Genomic DNA, 21,599 nt, shown 5'->3' with positions numbered 1-21,599 from the left:
TTTGGAAATGATTTTAATCACTGCATAATGTATTATATAGAGGTACCATAATTTATTTAGCCTTTCTCCTACTGTTGACATTTAGCTAGTTTTCAATTTTCACTAATATATCTAACTCTCCAATAAACATTTTTGTAGACTAATCTTTGTCTAAGATTCCTTTAAAAACAAACAACAACAAAAAAAACCAGAGACAGGGTCTTGCTATGTTGCCCAAGCTGGACTGTAGCGGCTTTTCATAGGTGCAATCATAGCGCACTACAGCCTGGGCTCAAGGGATCCACCAGCCTCAGAATCCTGAGTAGCTGAGACATGCCAGCTCTTCTTATTTCTTAATGGTATAGCCCAAGAAGAGAAAGGACTAGATTAAGGATATAAAATTACAAACACTCTTTATATAGATTGTCCAATTACTTATTAGAAAGGCAATTTGTACTCCTAAAGCTACATATGAGGATTCCAAACTCATTCTCTTGCTAACACCAATTTTAAAATTCCTTGTGAATTTGAAAGGCGAAAGTAGAATCTTATAGCTATGATTTGCCCTGCTTTGGTTGGTAGCAGGACATACGTTCATCACTCCTCCTTACCTTGGTCTCCTATTTCTCCTGCTTCTGAATACTCCATTTCAGTCTCCTCTGGCTTTTCTTTTTCTAAGTATTCCACAGCATTTTGTCCTCATCCCCTTGAATGTCCCACAGGCATCTCAAACTTAGTATGTCCCAAATTAAACTGATCTTCACTCCTACGCTTGCTCCAATTTTTGATTAATGACATCATCAACCACCCAGGCACCCTAGTAAAAAACCTGAGTCTTCTAAGATTACTTCCTTCTCTCATTCTCACATTTGAACAGTCACTAAGTTATTCCAGTTTCACCTCTTAAATCTCCCAAACATATCTGCTCCCTTCTGTCTCCATTGCCACTACCCTATTCAAGCTTTCATTATTGCAACAGACTCTTCACTAGTCTCCCTGCCTTGTCAGCCTGCTCCATTCCATCATACATACTGCTACCAGAGTGATCTTTCAGATGCAAACCTCACCTTATTACTCTCTGGAGTCTCCTTTCCTGTCCAACTTCATTGCTTGTCCTTCCCATCCATTCCCTTCTCTCTAGCCATATGGAATAGAATTCCCCACTGCCTCTGAGCTCTTTTTATACCAAGAGTGTGCCTCTTCTTTTGTCTTGTGAATTCCCACTAATCCTTAGAGTAAGGGAAGCTATCCAAGTATTCCCCAATTACACTTTATATGAACTTTATTATGACATTATATTATTATAACATCACGATTTTGCAACCTTTGTTTAAAAATATCTCTCCTGTACTAGATTGAGATGCTCAAGGACAGATATTATGCCATTCATCTTTTAATTCCCAGCACTAGCAAAGTTCTGGGAACATATCACCCTCAATATGTGGGATGAATGTTATTTCTGATAAAAATTTTAAAATTCCTTTCCATCTTCTCTCACCATCTAATCATTCACCAAGTTCTGTAATCTCAGCCTACCTAATGCCTCTGTTGCCAAATCCTTCTCCATTCCCTATTTCTAAGGTTGACAAGACTGTTGTAATTGCATCATAACAGGTTTGGACACTTCTCTTAACCAAGGCATCTTCAATACTGCTGATAATCATCTTTCTAAAAACATACCTCCTTACATTACCTGTTTAAAAAACAACTTTGATTATTATCATTGTGAGTTGTAGGTGGTTATTTCCCAATAAATTGGAAATAGATTGTACTCTTAGAATAAATGCATAATGGAAGGAGACATAATGCCTACCAAATCCAAGGCTTAGGCTAAACACTTTAAAGTACAAAAGCATATTTTAAAAACATTTATATTTTTATTACCTGCAACATACTCAGTAAAAACAAAGTACTTTCTATGCAAGTGCATCTCCAAGACAAGTCATCTGGCCTACACTTCCAGTTAGACTGCAGCCACTCAGTACCTTCTCTATAGAAACTCTGAAGCAATCACAGAATATTACTTGCCCTAAGAAGCTTTCTCTAATCTTTTCTTCCTGACAAGCTATTAATATTTGTATTCTAGCTGCTTCTCCTGGGCTTCCATACTCTGACCATATACAACTGTTTAGCTTACCAGACAATGGTATAGTGTGTTACTTTCTGTTGGTTTCTTCCACTATGGCAGTTCATCTCGGCTAAGTATTCTACATCAGTTTTCTCATGTGTAAAATAAAGATGATAAGAAGACATCTCATAGAACTACTGTGAGAATTAAATGTGTTAATGCATATTTAAACATGCATATTAGCACAGTGTCTAACATATAAATGCTAAATAAGTGTTAGCCATTATTTTTCAATCTATGTTTGTTGAATGATGAAGCACTAGTCCAAAGAGTCCCACAGTAAACAGACTGGTAGATGTGTGGTTCACAAAGGAGCATGATATGAAAACACAGTATGTCCTGAAATTCCCTAAGCAGTCACTACTTAAGCAAAATGCCTTCTGAATTATCTATTTGCAGATGTGAAATGAAATTGGGTAGATTTTAATGTTTAGCAGTTTAAGAAGAAAGTTTTCAAGACCTTAAAACTGGGAAAGAAATGAAGTTGCAATTATAAATTTGTAAATTCTGAGAAAGTTTTAAAAATAACACTTTAAGACAATTTCACATTTGGAGAAAAAGAAAACACAATGTCTTGGGAATTTGTGTTGTTTTTGACTCTAATATTACAAACTGCCTGTAAATGTATTTGTTCTCAGGGTTTGTGAGAAAAATCAAATGAAGTGTGTTGTGTGGGAGAAATAATACCAAACTAGAATTAAGAAATACTGGTGTCTAGCCCACAAATTAGTAGGATCTTGGGCAGTCTTTTAATTCTTCTGAGATTCAGAGCCCTCCTTGCAATGTGAAGGGATTAGACTAAATAATCTGTAAATTCCTATCCAGCTCTAAAATATAAAGTTTCTGTAATACTGTGTCTTACTTTTTCTTGCATGCCCTCAACTAAAAACTGATCTTTTTTTTTTTTTTTTTTAGGGCAGAAATCAAATCCTGTTTTCTTCACACTCCAGTGCTTAAAACCAATACCCATTTCTTGACTTTTAATGAATGAATTAATAACTATTTCTTGAATGAATGAGTGCCCCTCTCCCTGCACAAAGCTTCCAGTTAAAAAAGGCATAGCAAATTTATGGTATAATAGGTTAGTAGCTAATGCTAACATAATTATGTTATATAAGAACAAATTATTGTATATTAATACGATTGTTGATCGATATAGTTACAGATTCTCTCTTATTGTTGATCATTTGTTGAAAACTGCTAATTTGACAAGGGAATTCTAAACTAAAAGATTTCCTTACTTCTGACATATTTTAGAGAAGTTATGAGTTAGCTACAAAGCTTTGAGAGAGGCTAACCTATGAAATCCCATTACACTAAGGGAAACATCCACCCAAATCAAAGGTATCCAAGTATTCACTCCCTGGTATTTTGTAGAAAAGGTTTTTATCTTTGCTTTTCTACCAGAATTACAGACTGAGAGATAATCTGATTGAGGAAATATGGAACTATACTGACACACCAAGAAAGCAAACACATGTGTACGTGCATGCAGACACACACACACTCACACAGACATTTAAACTCAGTTAACTCCTCAATTGCCTCATGTACCCATTTTCAGGTTAATATTTATTTAGTGCTGGCTTATTGCAGGTGCAGTTCCAAAAAATCCCTAACATGAAATGGAAAATGTAGAGTGACTAACTAACTGTATGGGAGTCTACATAGGTAAGTCAGATAGACAGTTTTCCTACTGCTGTTGAACAAGGGCAGATGCCTCTCTCTGAATATATTCAGAAAAGATAGATACAGGAAATTCCATTTTTCCTGTTTTAGAATGATGTGGTTGAAATTTGAGATGCACTTGCTTTAGTGCATCTGGACGTGAACTGTTGGGAAAGTGAAGGTTTTTTCCAACACTTCAGCTTCAACCACCTGAACGTGAGTTTGAATGTTATTCACAGATTAACTCTACATAGACAGACGCAAGCACAGTAAGTTTTTTATTGAATTACTATGTTATCATTCGCAGAGCAAAAAGTAAAGGGACTGATCTACTTGTGCATTCACATTTTAAATTGTTGAGTAATAAAGAAGAGAACAAATAATCAGTTAGGAAGGAAAAACTGAAGCAAAGGTTTCCTTACAATTCATCTAATTTCTCTAATAATCATAGAAAACATGCTCAAAGATTTTAGAAAAAACTTTTTTCTACATGTGATATCATATTAATAAATAAACTGTTTTTACCTCATTAAATTGGAAAGACTTTCAATATTAGGGACAGTCTATTTCTGGCTAATGCAATTATCATCTAGATATTAATATAGGCATCAAAAAATAAAGAGGTGTCATAGTTTAAAATTTTCCTAAATGTTAACACTTTTAATGCTGAGTTTCCAGTTCCAGAATTGTCCATTCCCCTTGAGGTGAACAATCTTCAGAGGAAAAACTAGCCATGGTAATGCTCGCTGAGGAATCATCAAGTGGAGATGTTAGTTCACTCCATCTATTCAAAGTGTCAATGTGTGCTATACCCTGAGGTTTTGAGCTGTCCCGTGCTAAAAGTAGTGTCTGATTGATTAGGTACTGTGCTAAGTTTAAGTCTTCAGGAACAGAATTTATAATATCTAAGTTTGAATTCTGTTCTGAGAGCAGTTGCTTTAATAGTGTCCAATCTTGTTTTGCAAAGCGTTGATCATCTTCAAAATCCGTATCTGTAACGTGTGTTTCTGATTCCATTTTCTGCTCAAATGCTTCTATTACATCCATCTCATATATTGGAGAGAGGGTTTTTGAAGGCCGATGGTCATACATGCAGGTTTGTGCCAGTGTGTCACAATCATTTATGTCTCCTGAAATAATTCATAATACTACACAATGTAAAAATTGCACATGTTGGTACCCCTCAGAGTTTTGTAGAACAATATTAATACAATATAACAGGGATAGTCCAAAAAAAAAAAGGAAAAAAACACAGAATGGGAAAAATAACACCTATACAAAATTGACAAGATTTCTGAGGCATTTTTTTCCTATGTTAAAAAATTCAAAGATAATGTTTAGCAGCAAAATCCAAATAGGTAACTAACAATAATTCACCATACTTTACTTTGAAAATTTGTGATACAGAAAACAACATAAATTGTTTAAACATAAACATAGAATGTGCACATATATCTAATTCACTACAATAGAAACTTAAAGAGAAAAAAGAAGACATAGTTATTTTATGGTGACTCTTAAGGTAAGTCAGTTCCAAAAGGGGGAATAAATACATTTTATCTAAAGGCTTATTTGTATATTGCACATGCAAAGGAGGGTGCAAGCAAGGACAAATAAATTAAAAAGTACAACTTTTAAAGATCTCCTTATTTTTATGATTTTGCTGAATGAGAAACTATTGATCAGTATTTTTCTTAGTTATGATACACAATAGCTACTCAATTAGCCACTATTGCATATTTTAAATGTGGGTCATTAACTCTAATTACTATAATAAGGAAGACAAAAACACAAAACAATTAGACAGGAAATCATCTAAGCATATGAAATAAGCTTGAGCTTTTTTCATATATTATCATTGCATCTAAATATAATCTCTTTTAGGAAATTTATCTTTTTATTTGAAAATTTTAGAATAGAATTATAGTGATCTTGAAAGTCTTAATCCCTGTAAAATGCATACAAATTGTAATAATCTAGCTGTTAAAATAATTCAGTGCTTTTTTAGTTACATATTACTATAGTTATTGCACAGCCCTCGTAGATATATAATAGCAAGTCCATAAATCATATCCAATTTATAATAAAATTTCTAATAGTTAAGAATTCTTAAGTTAAATTAGACATAAATAACTAAATACCAACAAACTAAGTTTTTTTCTTTATTCTTTCAAGTAAAATCTCTTATTAGGTTAGCTCTATCTAATAAAGAACCAAAGTTTTTACTAGATATTAATTCTTTACTAGGATTTTAAGTGAACAATAAAGAATGAGTAACTAGCTAATTTTTATATTATTAAGAAATTTAAGTTTTCATTTAAAATTTGAATCTGTTACATTAAGTAATTATTCTATCTAAATATAACATTCAGGGCTACATACAACTTTAAAATTATATAAATTCACTTCCTTATGCATTTACTGTTTCTATTTCTGTACATTACCTGCAGATAAAGCAATATTAGCTTTTTCAGTAGCTGTAGAATGGCTCTCTTTCACTTGACCTTCCTGAGGCAGAACTTGACTCCAAAAGGAGTCTAGAGATTTTGTAGAGCTGTTCTTTGGTATGTCAGAATTGGGTTCTCTTTGATGAAGCTCCAGATGACATGGTCTTTCTTGAGATTTTATATCACTATCCAAGAGTTTGCTGCATTGCTGGAAGTCATTCTCCACATTGTTTCTGCTGTTTAATTTCTTATCTTCCAGAAGAGGGTGTCTGCCTCCGTTGGACAGGACATCTATTGTGTTCTTTTTTTCTGTGGTTGAAATACTCTGTTTATCTTTTCTTGAAGAATCAATACTACTAAGATTCAAGACAGTGCTTTTTTCATTTTTACATACACTATTACTTTTATCTTGTTGCTTATATTCTAAAACACTATCTTTGCTTTCTTGTGAGAATCTGGAATAGCAGGCCTTTCCATGATGTTCATGAGAAATGCCATCAAAAACATCGGAAGGTGAAAAAGAATCTCTAGAAGTCTGAAAGGGAGTATGGACTTCCCCTTCATCAGATCCCAGTTCTTCACATTCATCTACTGAAAGTAAAACTGACCTTTTAAACTTTTTAGTTGCAGAAAACTCACGACTTTCATTTTCAGCTGCATCTTCAAAAGCTAAATTAATGATTCCCTGAAACTGCTGAGGAGCTGGGTTAGATAAAGAGAAATTTTCTGCAACATTTTCAGCCTCAGACCTTTCATCTTCTGTGTCATCTGCTGAAGAAGAAATTTGATCTATTTCCTGAGCAAATTGGACACTGCCTCGTGGAATATTTTCTTTTTCCCTAGGGTGGCCTAAGGCAGACCGAGACCAATTTTCTGGCCTTTTTCTAGGAATCTCATCATCACTTGTCGAATTAACCTGGAAAAGATCATTACTACTTTGTTTTTTCATTTTTACTTCAATTCTTAAGTTACTATCATAAATTTTTAACTCTTCAGGAGTACTGGTATCACTGCTACTTCTTCCAAGAAAATCGTGGCACAGCATGGTGCCACATTTAGAAATACCTCTGTCATTTGATCCATCATCATCCTGAGACCCTCCAGCATCATAGTCTTCAGATCTGGGCTTTATGTCATCAGAGGATGTGGTAGCACTGCCAGTGTCAGATTCAGGACTCTCTCTCTGATGTAGAATACTGGTACTCAAATTCCAGTGACCCACAAATGGAGTTTCTGGAGTTCCATGGCTCTCTGGAGAGTCTGATGTTTCCATATTTTTAGGAGAATTTTTCTCTGATAGTTGTCCCGAAAAACATTTGGAGGAAATATCTGAGTCTGCTGGAGCATGTTTGTCCTCATTCATAGCACAGTCATCAGACAACTGACTAAGAATTGTCAGTTCTTCAACATGAATTTTAGATTTTTTGTCATCTTGAACAGAATTTAAGGTACCATTTTTCCTTTCAGGAACACAAGGTGATACATCTTTTACACATTTAATGCTTGATTTTTTGTTTACATCTTTTCTCCCTACTTGGTTCTCCCTATCTGATACTAAATGGACTTGCCCTGCATTTGTTGAATCACAAATTGGATTAGAGTTCAAGTTTTCATTTGGATTTGAAATCATGGATTTTAGGGCAGTGGTGCTATAAAATTTTGCATCTACCTGATCATTCCTATCAGAATGACAATATATGTTAGCTGCATTGCAATGATCTGTTTGTTTGTGATTGGGAAATTTTGCTTCACTTTTATTTAAATAAATCTGTTTTGATTCCAGTTCATGTTGTAATGATTTGTCCAGCTTTGAAATATTTTGGCATTCTAACACCGGCTTCTCTTTTTCTTGATTGTTTAATGGCTTTTGTGGGTCAGGTCTACATGATGACTGGAATGCTTCTGCATCACTGATTTCAGATGTGAGATTAATTAGAGGTTTGTGAGGTTTCTGTTCAGAAATATTGTCCTTGTTATTATTAGCACGTATATCATGAAGCATACTTTTTTGGACAATAGATGTTTCACTTTTTGAAGATCTTTGAGAAGAAGGTTGAGTTTTCAATATAACCTGTCCAGGAAGCATTTTCTGTTTTGATTCTTTATTATTCAAAGTTTCACCTTTCTTTGACTGATTTAGGTTTTTAGGCACTGCCACTATTTTTGCATTAACCTTAGACAAAGTTGTGTGTCCTTGCTTGACAATTTTTCTCTTAGGTGTTTGTTTATCTATAGTTGTACTGTGGCCCAACTTTGTCACATTTTCATCAGACTGCTTTGAGGATACTGAAGATTTTACTGAATTTGATGAGTCTCCAAGGGATCCTAAGAAAAGAAAGTTCAGAAATACAATATACTCTCCAATTTGTGAGTGAAGTTTAACATTTGTTCTTAAATTACTTTATTAAAAAGAAAACCAATAAAACAATGAACACATATCTATGATCAAATAAATGGACAATTACAGATTAGGAATCTCATCATCACTTGTCAAATTAACTTGGAAAAGATCATTATTATGTTGTTTTTTCATTTTTACTTCAATTCTTAAATTTAGAAATTAGTTACATGATAAAATTTAAAAAGAAAAGATTTTTCTATTAAAAATATGGAAGGACTGTTCCATGGTCTTAATGAAAATTATTAAAATAAAATTTCTCTTCCTCAAATAAAGAGTCTTAATCCTTATGCCAAAATTTGATTTGCATAAATATATGAGGGTGAAAAAAATCTGATTTTCTTACATAAAAGGAGCAAGAAGGGTCTCTCCTTTGAAGATGTGGAGAAAAAAATTACCGTGTTCTACACAGCTGAAAAGGAGAATCAAGCTAAGCATAAAATGTAAAACAGAATTGTTGAAATGGCTATAGTTTCTTTATTCAAACATGAATAAATCCAATTTACTTCTCCTAACCAGGTCATTATTATTGTAGCTTATTAGGGTTAACAATTTAGATCTGCAGTGGAAACTAAAACAGCTGACTGGAAAGAAAGAGGGATTAATTTGGGAATCCATTTGTTTACACTGGTTAAAATCTTAGAGATGATATTTTGGACATTCAAAACTGTCAAATAGAATATTTTAAATGTTTAATTTTTAGTTATTAATAGAATATGAATAATTTTCTTGGCCTTATTGTTTAATTCACTTTCAGTATTAATTCTTGATCTAAATCAACATTGTTTTTAGGATTTTACAAATTGCTCTTATATCTGTGAATGCTTAATGAATAAAGCAAAATAATTTTTAAAGTTAGTTGTTAGCAAATCATGCATTCTGAACAGTACTCTTTTCTTTCTTGGAACATTGAAAAACAATGGACACAGCACAGATTCTGGAGGGAAAATTCTTCCTCCCTACATATTACAATACAACTGTCTAGAGTGTACCATTACTTTTTAAAAAGCTCTTTAGTGCTGGTTTTACAGATGGAATTCCTATAGTCATCAACAAAACTTTTAAGAAACATAGGTATAATATATAAGAGGACCAGAAATATAGATAAACTAGTGACTCTTAATTACTTATTTCACAAAAGACAATAAAAACCAAGCCCATACCCCCAAACCCCAAAATACTTGTCTAAAAAGTAAAAGTATAAATCCTTTATACTGTGAAACAAATATAAAATGAGTAAAACTATATTTTGCTTATTTGATACTGACATTCAAATGAGAGTTCTGCTTAATCCAATTTAAACAAGAAAATAATATTCATGATACCCAGGACTATTTCAATATTACCTTGAGTTTTAGTAAGATTAGATGGGGTGCTTTTTGTCCTCTGCTGAGTTATAGCACATCCATTGCCATTTCCTCTCTTCTTCAAAATTGCCTGTGGTACTGGATCACTATATCCTTTGCCGCTGACCTTCTTTAGTACACTAAGAAAAATTATTTGCATACAATATTACACTGAGATTCCAAAACAAACTTTTTAAAGATCCATACCTGAAATAGAATTTTTCTCAGGAAATTAAAACTCTTCTGAAAATAGAAGAATCATATGTTCATAGGTCTTTAAGTTTATAAAACTATACAGCATGTATAATAAAGTAATGCATAATCATGTGGCACAAGTATAAATCAAGATATTCTAATATTTGGCATTAATCATCATTTTGCATAAATATACTAACTTCTTTTAATAAATAAGAAAACAGTTTAAAAACATCATTGCAAAAATATATTAAAGTTTTTAACAAAGAAGGAAAGGTATTTTAAAAATATTTAGCTAGAAGTCAGTATATAATTAACTTTCAGAGAAAGTTAACATATAGGTAAACATTAAATGAAGACCTACCTGTTACTGATATTAGTGTCTTGTTCATGGATACTTTTTTTATTGGAAGTTCCATTGGTAACTCTTGAAATAGGTCGAGATTTTGCTGTTATAAATTAAGAAAAAGTGAGTCAGGAGATAGAACACATTAAATACGTAACAATTATGTATAAATTTATTAGTCAGACACTATAAACAAAATTGTTAAAGTGGCAAGGACTATGTTTTTTCTCAATTTGCATAAATGCAGATAAATAAATATTTTTCGGTATTTAAAACTAAATAAAAGAGCAAATACAGGATTATTTTTTTCTAGGAACTGTAACTGGCAGAAGCTACTAAATATCAGAGTGCTAGAACCCACCTAGAGTGGAAGTTTTGACACTGTCTACACTGTTTTTCACTGTTTGTCCTCGAGAATCACAAAAGGATAGTTTATGAACAGACAGCTTCTCTTCTTCCACTGATCCATTTTGTTCTGGTTCATCTAGACATTCAGTGGAAGTCAACAGTTCCATACTTGAATTTGCAGATATGCTAGAGGCTCCTGTGATGCTTGGGCATGGAGAATCTTTCCCTGTCACTTTCTTCAAAGGCTTTGCTTTGGCTTGAACGTTTAAGTTTCCAGTGAGTACCTTGGGTCTGGCACCTGTAATTTGACCTTCCTGATTTCTCACTGCTTTTCCATTTAATGAAGTTTTCTGTCCAGTTGCTGCTGCTGTTGCTGATCTTTCCACAACTTGTTTAGGTGACATGTTTTCCAACCTTGCATGATCACTGTTTTCTGTTTTGGGTTTTATTATAGTTTTGGGCTTTCCAGAAACATTTTTTTCCCCAGTTTTTAATTCCTTTGTAATCTTAGATGCTATTTTTGTGCCATCTTTTTCCTTTAAAGCATCATGCTTCAAAGTTTTGTTTATACTATTTCTATTAGTACTTGATGAATGTCCAGATGCTCCTAATCCATCGGATTTCATCTTTTGATTATTAGAGAGATAATTCCAACACTCTTTCTTGTTATTTCCCCTCCAAGATTTGTTTTTTATAACACCAGAGTCAGAAACTTGTCTCCTTTGCTATAAAGAAGAAAGAAATACTTTGTAATTTAACTGAAGTCTTTGACATATACTACTTTATATTTCAAAAAAACAGTCTTTCAAAGAAAAAAATAGCAAAGTTCATATTATGATTTAGAGCCACTCAAAACTTGAATTAGCTTTGATCATTTTGATCAAAACCTTATGTCTCTGATTATATTACCTTAATCAAACCTGAAACACAGCATAAAATGTTTATTTAAAAGGCATACTATTTTAATTTATGAAGTTATAGAGGGATTAATACCTAAAGGTTCAGGATGTGTTGAGTGAATGATAACAATATCTAAGATTTTTTTGAGGGCCCACTCTCAGGTTCTGTGCTAAATCTTTTTCATACATCATCTCACTTAACCCTCAAAACAATCCTATGAAATTGCTCCTATGGCTATTTCCATTTCTTAGACAAGAAATCAGGGATTAAAGTAGGCATGTGATTTACCCAAGGTCACATGCTGGTAAGGATTGGAACCAGAACTTGGGCTCATGACTACTGCCCCCAGCAGGTAGTCATCTATATGGCATAATTTGAGGGACATTATAAAGATTTTCACCAAAAATTCTCCTTCAATCATATCTCAAATGTCAGAAATTTTATCATTAAATATTTTATCCTCTGTGGTAAGAATAGTTTACTTTTTGGAGTCCTCATTAAAACAAAAAAAGCTCCTAAGAAACATAACATATTACATTTGAAAAGCTTAGTTTTGGGAAGGACAAGATAGTATTAGCTGTCTATAGGCAGTGAAGGAAAAAGAATACCCAAAATAGTTGAAGAAGGTAAAAAGGGTTAAATATAAATGGGCACTGAAGATAAATGCACCTAACTTCACTGTTTTGCTTAGAACCAACCTTGACATTGAAGGGAACAACAAAATTTTAAAAGTAGGTAGAAATTTTAGAATAAAATTTCGAGATCATATTGTCATTCATTATGTAATTATGTAAATACTTGGTTTTTTCCCTTTGGAAAGCTGTATGAGACTGCAGAGGTATGAGGCAGAGCCAGTGCTGTCTTCATCTTTTGTATCTAAAACCCTTAGCATCATGCCTGTCACATATTGGGTACTCCAAAAAAAAAAAAAAAAGTGATCAGTGTTGTTAAAACTGGGCATTTATCGATATATAGTTTAAGGTCTAATTATTTCTAAATATGAAAAGCTTCTAATTAAGACAAAATGACATATATATGTATTGTGTGCACATAAGTATGTATATAGGGACAAATACTAAATAAATAACTTGGCTAAATTTAGAGACAAGCAAGGTGTGGTGATAAAGGAATCACTAGATTCTTGTCCTGGCGCTGTCTCTAACTGATCTAGGATACTTAATAAGTTATTAATGTCCCTGGGCTTCAGATTATGCATCCCTACAGAGCGGAGAGTGGTCCTATTCACAGCAGCATTCCAGGAGTCTATCTAACATTTACAAAGTTCAACTAGGCTCATTTTTTCTTCTTGATCAAATCTTAGCCCCCAAAATAATATTTCTCTATTTTTAATACCTAAAACCAGGCTGACTTCTGCTTTTAGAACTCTTTCCCACTCTTAAAACTGATTCTACTTGATTTACTCTATCCTTAATCTATGCATTTTGAAGTATTATGCTAGGGGTGAAATTTGTGTAGTATATGAATGAGGTAAATACACTCCTTTAGACATTGCACATTAACATAATATAGCACGACAAGGATTCAACAAATACACATTTCTAGGCAGTCTCTACCTTACATCTACAAAGTTTATATACATTTCTTATATACAAATGGCCAACTGGGAATGGTCACCACATTTCATTAACAAAAATGAAGAAAAAGAAGGTAACCCTCTAAAGCAGCAGTCCCCAAACTTTCTGGCACCAGGGACTGGTTTCATGGGAGACAATTTTTCCATGGACTGGGAACCGCGGGGTGGGAAGAAGGTTTGGGGATGATTCAAGCTCATTACATTTATTGTGCACTTTATTTATATTATTACATTATAATATATAATGAAATAATTATACAACTCACCATAATGCAGAATCTAATGCCCCCGGTGATCTGACAGGAGGCAGAGCTCAGGTGGCGATGCAAGCAATGGAGAGCGGCTAAATACAGATGAAACTTCGCTCACTTGCTCGCCTGCTGCTGTGGGCCCAGTTCCTGACAGGCCATGGACCAATGCTGGTCTGAGGCAGCCTGGGGTTTAGGGGCCACAGCTCTAAAGCATTCCTCTTAGACACCATTTCTATTCTAGTACTATTCTCTTTTTGGTTAACTTTTTATTATAGAAAAATTTAAATATAATCAAAAGAAGATAGAACAGTATAATGAATCATCATGTAACTAATACCTGACTTTAAAAATTATCAATTCATGACCAGTTTTGTTTTGAAGCAAATCCTAGGTATCATATTTCATTCTTAAGTATTTTAGTATTAGCATTCTTAAACCTTTCTCTCTCTTATCTGATTAACTTTCTCCCACCTCCTAATGATCTCTCTCTGTTTAGAAAACACATTTATTCATTCCACATTTATTGAGTACTTACTATATACCAGATAATTGCACATAAATTATTTCACCTACTTTTCACAATAATCCTGCTAGGTTTTATTACTCCATTTTATAGATAAGCAAACTAAGACTCACAGATGACAGAGATGATAAATATGAAGTCGACATTTGAACTCTTCAGATTTTATGTCCAGCATCCATTTCAGCATATTACTACCTTTTGGATGGAAACTTATTACCCTGTTTCCTTCTTGGTGTTAACACAAAAAACTCCTCAGACAACCTCAAAGTCAGGAAAATAAGGAAGAACAAGAGATTTTGTTCTATTTTGCTGTAAGGCAAGGAATGAGGGAAAGCCTAGTTGATAACAGGGGAAAAGAAAGCAGGTAGGCTAATTCCCTGGGGCTTTATACATAGGGATTAACAGGGAACTAGTACATAGAAAAAAATGTCCTAAGGTACCATTTCCTAGTGTATGCTCTGTGGAACTGTATAATATGTTTAAAAGGGGTTGAGGGAACCAAGTGGTTTTCCATAGTTATAAAACTGGGAGAAATTTTGGGTGAAAATTCAAATGTATTCTTTACTGTAGTGTTTCTCAACACTTTTAAGGTATAATATGCATCTTTGGTCTCTAAGAGGTGTATAGCAACTCTCGAACTTAGTTGATGCTACATGTTCTCAGATGTTCTTAGGTGGAATACATGATGGAGCTAGTATATTGTGAAACACATGCTAGAAAATAGTTCTAGGAGGTTTAATCCAAAAAAATCCAGTATTCTACAGTTTCTTACTCAAGAAATGTCGGCTGGGCGTGGTGCCTCATGCCTGTAATCCTAGCACTCTGGGAGGCTGAGGCAGGCATATAGTTTGAGCTCAGGAGTTTGAGACCAACCTGTGTAAGAGCGAGACCCTGTCTCTACCAAAAACAGAAAAATTAGCCAGGCATTGTGGTGCATGCCTGTAGTCCCAGCTGCTCGGGAGGCTGAGACAGAAGGATCACTTGAGCCCAGGAGTTTGAGGTTGCTGTGAGCTAGGCTGATGCCACGGCACTCTAGCCCAGGCAACAGAGCCAGACTCTGTCTCAAAAAAAAAAAAAATGTGGAGCTTAACCTCAAGCCAGGAGAGCTCTTGGCATGTGGCTTGGAGCTGCATTAGTTCCTTTCTACTGGAGAATGAGGAAGAAGAGAGGAGTCCCTTATCCTGCTCTCCAACAGCAATATGTCCTTTACATTCCAAACTGGAACTCTCAATGTATGTCTTCTTAATATCACTGTAATGTACATAGTAGGTTAGAATAATTTTGTACTTCAAATGTATTATTGGTTAAGTGAGCATCTGTAAGTTAGCTTGGAACACTAACCATCATTAATAATAATTTAGGGGAAGAAAAATGTATTTCAGATTTCAAGTATTCACTCCCCTTATCTCCTTCCCCATGGTCCCAACAACCATAATTATACCTTTGTTTCTAAGAGTTTGACAACTTTAGATATCTCACACAAACACACCAAGTAACTTTTAAAGTCAAACAAAATTGTACTTTTTAGGATTAATTGCTTTTTTTAACACCAAAATGTATTATGTGAATTAAAATCTTAGTGTAGGAAAAACTGGAACAACCTTCTTTTGTAAGAAGTAGGTTAATTAGAAAAATAGATATTGAATTAGGTCTAGAATTCTAAACAATCTCTAATCTACTGAAATAGCTTCTATATGTTAGTTGCCAAAAAGGTTTTCAAGGAAATGAAACAAGTAGCACTTCCATTGCCAACTGGATATCAAAAATTCACATCATTTAAAAAATTATTAAATGTTCACTTGATTTAAAAAAAGACAAAATTATTTTCATAAAGAAATAGCTTTAATTAACAAATGGATAGATTTAAAAAACTTATTATGAAACATAAAATAATAAAATTTAAATAATTTGATATATTTTTTCATTTAGACCTATAAGATTTAGAAAGTTTACCTGAGAGCTACTGAATATAGGCTTTTTGCCAAGTCTTCGATCATCACCTTTGTCAAATGCAGCTGTAGGAAGAAACAATAATTTACTTTTATAGGAAGCATTATTATTAGAAATAAAGGGAAAAATAGTATGCTAGCAAAAAATAGTCACATTTCAATGGAAATAACTTTTAAAAAACTAAAACCAATCCAGTACACAAAAACAATTCCCTATTATATTTTAGAATTCTTTTTAAAGAGGCTCATTTTCAATCTTATTCTCTGATTCCTAAGATTTTATGGTATTAAAATTAATAAATAAGAAATGTACAGTCTCACCGAGAAGATTCATATATTTGTTTTAAAAACCAGAATTTTCTCAAACTGTGAAATTTGAAATAACTGGTTCCATTTAGTTTTTCAAATTACCAAAAATTACAGATTGTGACAAATATAATATTTTACAGAATATTAATTGTAAGAAAATGTTTATGCTAAAAAATGTAAAAATACTCTAGAAATTAACTAAAATTATTTCCTGGTTTTGCAGATATATCAAGAGGAAAGAGGAAAGAGAAGAGAAAAAAAATAAGGGTCTATTGAAAATAAAACAAGAAACAATCCTCAAATCAGTATCATACTTTTTAGAAATAAAAATTCATTTTATAACATAGAGTTACTGGAAATTATTTATGCTCTTCAAGTAAGAATTTGAATAACGTCAGGAGAATATATAGGTAGGAATAATGGTCTAAGAGCTATAAATATAGTTAAGCTAATCTACTTCTTTCTTTTGAAGGTTATTGGGCTTTAAAATATATTTTGAAGAAAAAATACAATCTCCAAAAATTATTTGATTTTTATTAAATTAGCTAATAAAAAATAAATTAAATTTGTTTACATTTACTATGCATCTTCCATGACCTCTATTCTATAGGATATATGCTATAAGACAAAGCAGGATCCTAGAAATGACATTAAAAGGACTGATTTGCAGTAAGCAAATGACTCTACACAATAATATACAGGAAGAAATTAAAATAAAAAATTTCTCCTGAAGGTCAGTAGTAACTCAATTAGAACATAAATGTTATAACAAAGATAATGCAGAACCATTCTTTTATCTGAGTTTCCCAATGCAGTAATTATGGATAAGTCAGGAACTCATTATATTTCAATGTATTTAAGATTTAAAAAAATTATTATTATATATTACAATGTAATAGAATGAAAAGTTCTTCTTGATGATTAGTTGGATTGCCATAAACATTTTATTTAGATATGTGTTTGTATATATGTGTATTTACATGTATTTATAATTAACACTTTGAAGAATTAAAGAACATTGTTTGCAGCCCAACTTAACTATCAAATCCTCTAAAATAGAGAAAAACAAAGTTTGTTACCAATCAGAAGAGAGTTGAAGGACACCTACTCAAGGAATGCTGATCTTATCATATTTCTTCATATTGTATTGATTTTTTAGTAAAGATAAACTGTCATCTAGAAATCAGCACAGAAATAGTCACAAGAAAAAAATTCCCAATTTCTAAAGACCTTCTTCTGATGGTTTTTGTTAAAAAAATGGAATTTCTTTGAAAAGCGCTCTCAGATCACTCTAGCCTCACTGTCATGTTATGTTTATAATGTAAGACAAAACAGATCATATTCTAACTATGCCACTAAAGAATTTAACATATTTATGCATTATTAAGAATATATTTTATCACATATGGCTTCCGTGTCATAGCACAAAGATATATGTATCATAAAATACAGTCTCTTAACTTAAAATGTTTTTAAAATATGCTTGCTGAATATGCCAGTATTTTTTCTAAGGCAACTGCTTTAACCAGAAAATAGTCATGAAGCCATTTTTAGTTATACACCCTCAAATTTTTATTTTAATATTTTTGAAACAAACACACGCTGAGCAATATACATCTTTTGTTTAATGGTAATGTTTCAAATGATACCTATTAAATGTCAGAGACCACTGTGCTGCTCCTGAGGGACACTCTGCAATAGCACACACCACATCACTGAACCAATCAATTGTGAAATAAAGCCATCTATTCTAGGCAAAACCACAAGAAAGGGCATCTTATGAAAAAGATGGAAAAGCTTTATGGCAAAATATTTTTAAAAGGAGGAGAAAGTATGTTTGGTACTCTTTCTATGTGGATTACATTTTCTTATACTTTCTGATCTCTTCACAAGAATGATTTTAAGCAAATTTGGCTAGAATATTGCTGGTAATATACAGTAAGACTAAAAACTGAAATATACATATACATATATATAAAGGAAATGAGTTTCATTTTCTTAGAACAGCAAAACAGCATGATTTATAAAAACTGCCTAAACATACGATCACTAGTTTCAGTTAGCACCCTATTATTGAACAGAAGCACACAAACATTAATCTTACCATTTAACAGAATGCCCCCAAAATATCTACTGTTACAAAGATCATAATATAAGAATAAATATATCTCAAGGCTAACATACCTGCTTGGATTTTCTGTTGATCATCTGTGCTCATGAGCTTCCAGCTTTCTGTGTGACGAACAGCATAGAAAGACTGAACCAGGAAGATCCACAGCTTATCACGCAGAGCCTGGATCTTGCACGTAAAACCCTGTGTTCAAGCAACAAATCAGCAGCTGGTGAGAGCTACATTGTCATAGCAACCAGTCATTATTCCTTTCCGAATCTACTTACTCCTAAGCTAGATCAATGATGTCATCACTTAGATTTTTCAGATCGTCGGGTACATGTTATTTATGAATCCTTACTCATTAATTACACAATTTTATAATGAACATGAAGATAAATCTTATCCTTTCAACCAAATGTTATTTTAAAATACCAATAGCCTTTATATGAATAAAGGCTTCCACTGCCTTTTCAAATCAACTATGACATTACAAGGTCAAATACTCTATGCAATAGTAATAAATATGATAAAAATTTTTATCATTCTTGTTAAATACAAAATGCCAATAATTTATAGTTTCTTAATAACCATTGATTAATTATACTTAAAATAAGTAATATTTTAATTTTGCTTTTCCCCAGCCAATCTAATTTTAATATGATTTTTAAGAGAAAAAAATATTATAAAAATAAAATATACTGATGATTAAAAATTCTAAAATATACATTTTATATCCAGAAAATTTAATGTAGTGATTAGGCACACTTAGAGTTGTGCTGTGCCAAATAATATTGCTATGTGCCAAAATCTGTTTAAAATTAACCAAACTGCCAATTTCTAAACTTTTATAAGAACTCTATATTGAGGTAAATAGAATTTTTAAAATTTTGTATTATGAAAAATTCTAAACATATACAAAAGTAGAAACCATAATCAACCCCCAGATATCCATCACCTAGCTTCAATGATCTATGAAACATTTGAAATGCACATACTTTTTTTATTTTTGGAGACAGATTCTCGCTCTGTCACCCTGGCTAGAGTGTAGTGTTATCATCATAGCTCACTATAACCCCAAACTCCTGGGCTCAAATGATCCTCCTGCCTCAGCCTCCCTAGTTGCTGGGACTATAGGCATATGCCTCCACATATAGCTAATTTTTTCTATTTTTAGTAGAGACAGGGTCTTGCTTTTGCTCACGCTGGTCTTGAACTTCTGACTTCAAGCAATCCTCCTGCGTCAGTCTCCCAAGGTACAAGGCTTATAGGCTTGAACCACTATGTCTGGCCTTAAAATGCATATACATTTTTAAAATCTTCAAAAAGTTCAAATATTACATCATTTTAATTAATGTTATTATATTCAGTACCATTTCCTTTGTACTGTCAGAGTTCACTAATGTGTCCAGAGCCATAAGAAGAGAGCAACTATTTTCAGTGGTAATGTTTTCTCCAATTGCTTTCAAAATTTTGTCCAACAGATCAGCTGTGCTGCTCATTGCCTGTGACTACAAAACACAGAAATTGATATTTAATAGGAATACATGTAAATGTATAAGAAATGTGAAAGTCTGGATAACAAAACAATCATAACTAGCTGTATGAAGTCAACCAGAAATCATACTCGTTTTTTCCCTTTCCTTTGTTAAAAAAATCTACAATAGAAACACATATACTTTGTTTTGAAGAGCCAACATAACCCTCATAACACAACCTAGAAATAAGCAATAGGAGTTCTTTATTCAATGACTAATTAGAATTAGTAAGAGATGGAATTTTACATGGACATAATTATATTACTGACTAAAATAGCATTTTTATGACTTTGGCTTCCAAAATGTGGCTATGCTGATTGAAGGCTAGAGTTGGCCAGAATTACATTGTGCCTTGCCAGGGCGCTCAAACCTGTCCCTCCTGCCTTCCTTATCTTGTGAGCCAAAAATCCTGTCCATCACTGCTCTAAATCCTATGTAAACATGCCATCTGCTATGTAATTTATTTAAATCATACTAATTTAATCAATGGCAACTTGCATTTAAAAACTCTTATGTAATTAAAATCAGAACACAAAGATGGAACTAAATATAGGATATAATTTTAGACATAGTACCTGTAAGAAAAGAGCAAAATTTTCACTCTGAATAATCTTGGAGAAGTTTTCTACAATAAATGAAATACATTCTTCTTGGAGCTGAGATGCCATAGTCAGTGCTGCTTCTGTCCACTTCACTCTGGGCAAACTCATGATTAGCCTGTCACTTTCCATCAGAAGAAAAGTAGCATTCTTATCATTCTTAGAATTGAAAAAATATTGGGAAAAAAGTTAGATAGTATTACTGCTCATAAAATAACTCTCTAAGTAAGACAAATACTTTCATTTTCTTGGAATATTTCCTGCAAAAAAAAAAAAAATTCCAGGTAGCTAATGTCTTTGTCATTAGTTTTAGATATAATATTTATTTATTTACTCACAATTATCCAAAAGAGCAAACTTTGAGCTAGGAAGAAACCAGCTAAAACAAATCTGAGAGCAAAGTTATAACTACAAAGAAAAACTTGAATTCTCTGAGATTATCACTACTTAATTTTTGTGCTTATAGATATCATTCATAGTTGTATGGCTACACTGACATCCTTAATTCTTTTATGACTATAAAATATGTGTTCTTTATTGCAAATTTAGAAAGGCCAATAATTACTAATAATCTCCAGTGATTTTCTTCCTCTTCTCTAATTAGGTAAGACTCTATTTTTATATTTTATATATTTAATGATGATTCCTCTTTATACCACAGGAAAAAAAATGTTCCCAAATATTTATCTCTGGAGAAAATGAATGCCAATTCACAAATACCATATGCTCCAAGGAAATGGAAAAAAATAGCAACTATAAACTATTGTTATCTTATTCATGTTTGATTTCTAGTTCTTAATACAATGCTAAGTAAATAACTACTTATTATAAATAACTATAGCAGATTGAAAAACATAGCCAAAAATTCTCTGTAGCTTCATCCATCAAGAGGTAGAATCTATTTACTCATGTCTTGAATCTGGACTGGCCTTTTCACTTGCTTTAACTGACAGTGGTGGTGTGCAAGTTCC

At 32.7% G+C, this 21,599-nt stretch overlaps 1 protein-coding gene across 1 annotated transcript in view; it reads right to left on the bottom strand.

Moving 5' to 3' along the window:
* Window positions 1–4,040: 4,040 nt before the first annotated feature.
* The window catches only part of BTBD8 (BTB domain containing 8), a 93,700-nt gene continuing 76,141 nt past the window's right edge, over window positions 4,041–21,599 (bottom strand). The window contains exons 10-18 of the mRNA XM_012790898.2: window positions 20,605–20,787; window positions 19,865–20,002; window positions 18,566–18,695; window positions 16,077–16,138; window positions 10,869–11,580; window positions 10,526–10,610; window positions 9,967–10,106; window positions 6,220–8,547; window positions 4,041–4,905 (exon numbers count right to left, since the gene is read on the bottom strand). Of these exons, the coding sequence (XP_012646352.2) occupies window positions 4,436–4,905; window positions 6,220–8,547; window positions 9,967–10,106; window positions 10,526–10,610; window positions 10,869–11,580; window positions 16,077–16,138; window positions 18,566–18,695; window positions 19,865–20,002; window positions 20,605–20,787 (4,248 nt within the window). The 3' untranslated portion in view covers window positions 4,041–4,435. The remainder of the gene's footprint in view (window positions 4,906–6,219; window positions 8,548–9,966; window positions 10,107–10,525; window positions 10,611–10,868; window positions 11,581–16,076; window positions 16,139–18,565; window positions 18,696–19,864; window positions 20,003–20,604; window positions 20,788–21,599) is intronic.

The sequence above is a fragment of the Microcebus murinus genome, chromosome 2 (assembly GCF_040939455.1).
Source record: "Microcebus murinus isolate Inina chromosome 2, M.murinus_Inina_mat1.0, whole genome shotgun sequence".
NCBI lineage: Eukaryota > Metazoa > Chordata > Mammalia > Primates > Cheirogaleidae > Microcebus > Microcebus murinus.
This window is presented reverse-complemented; position numbering and strand designations above follow the sequence as displayed.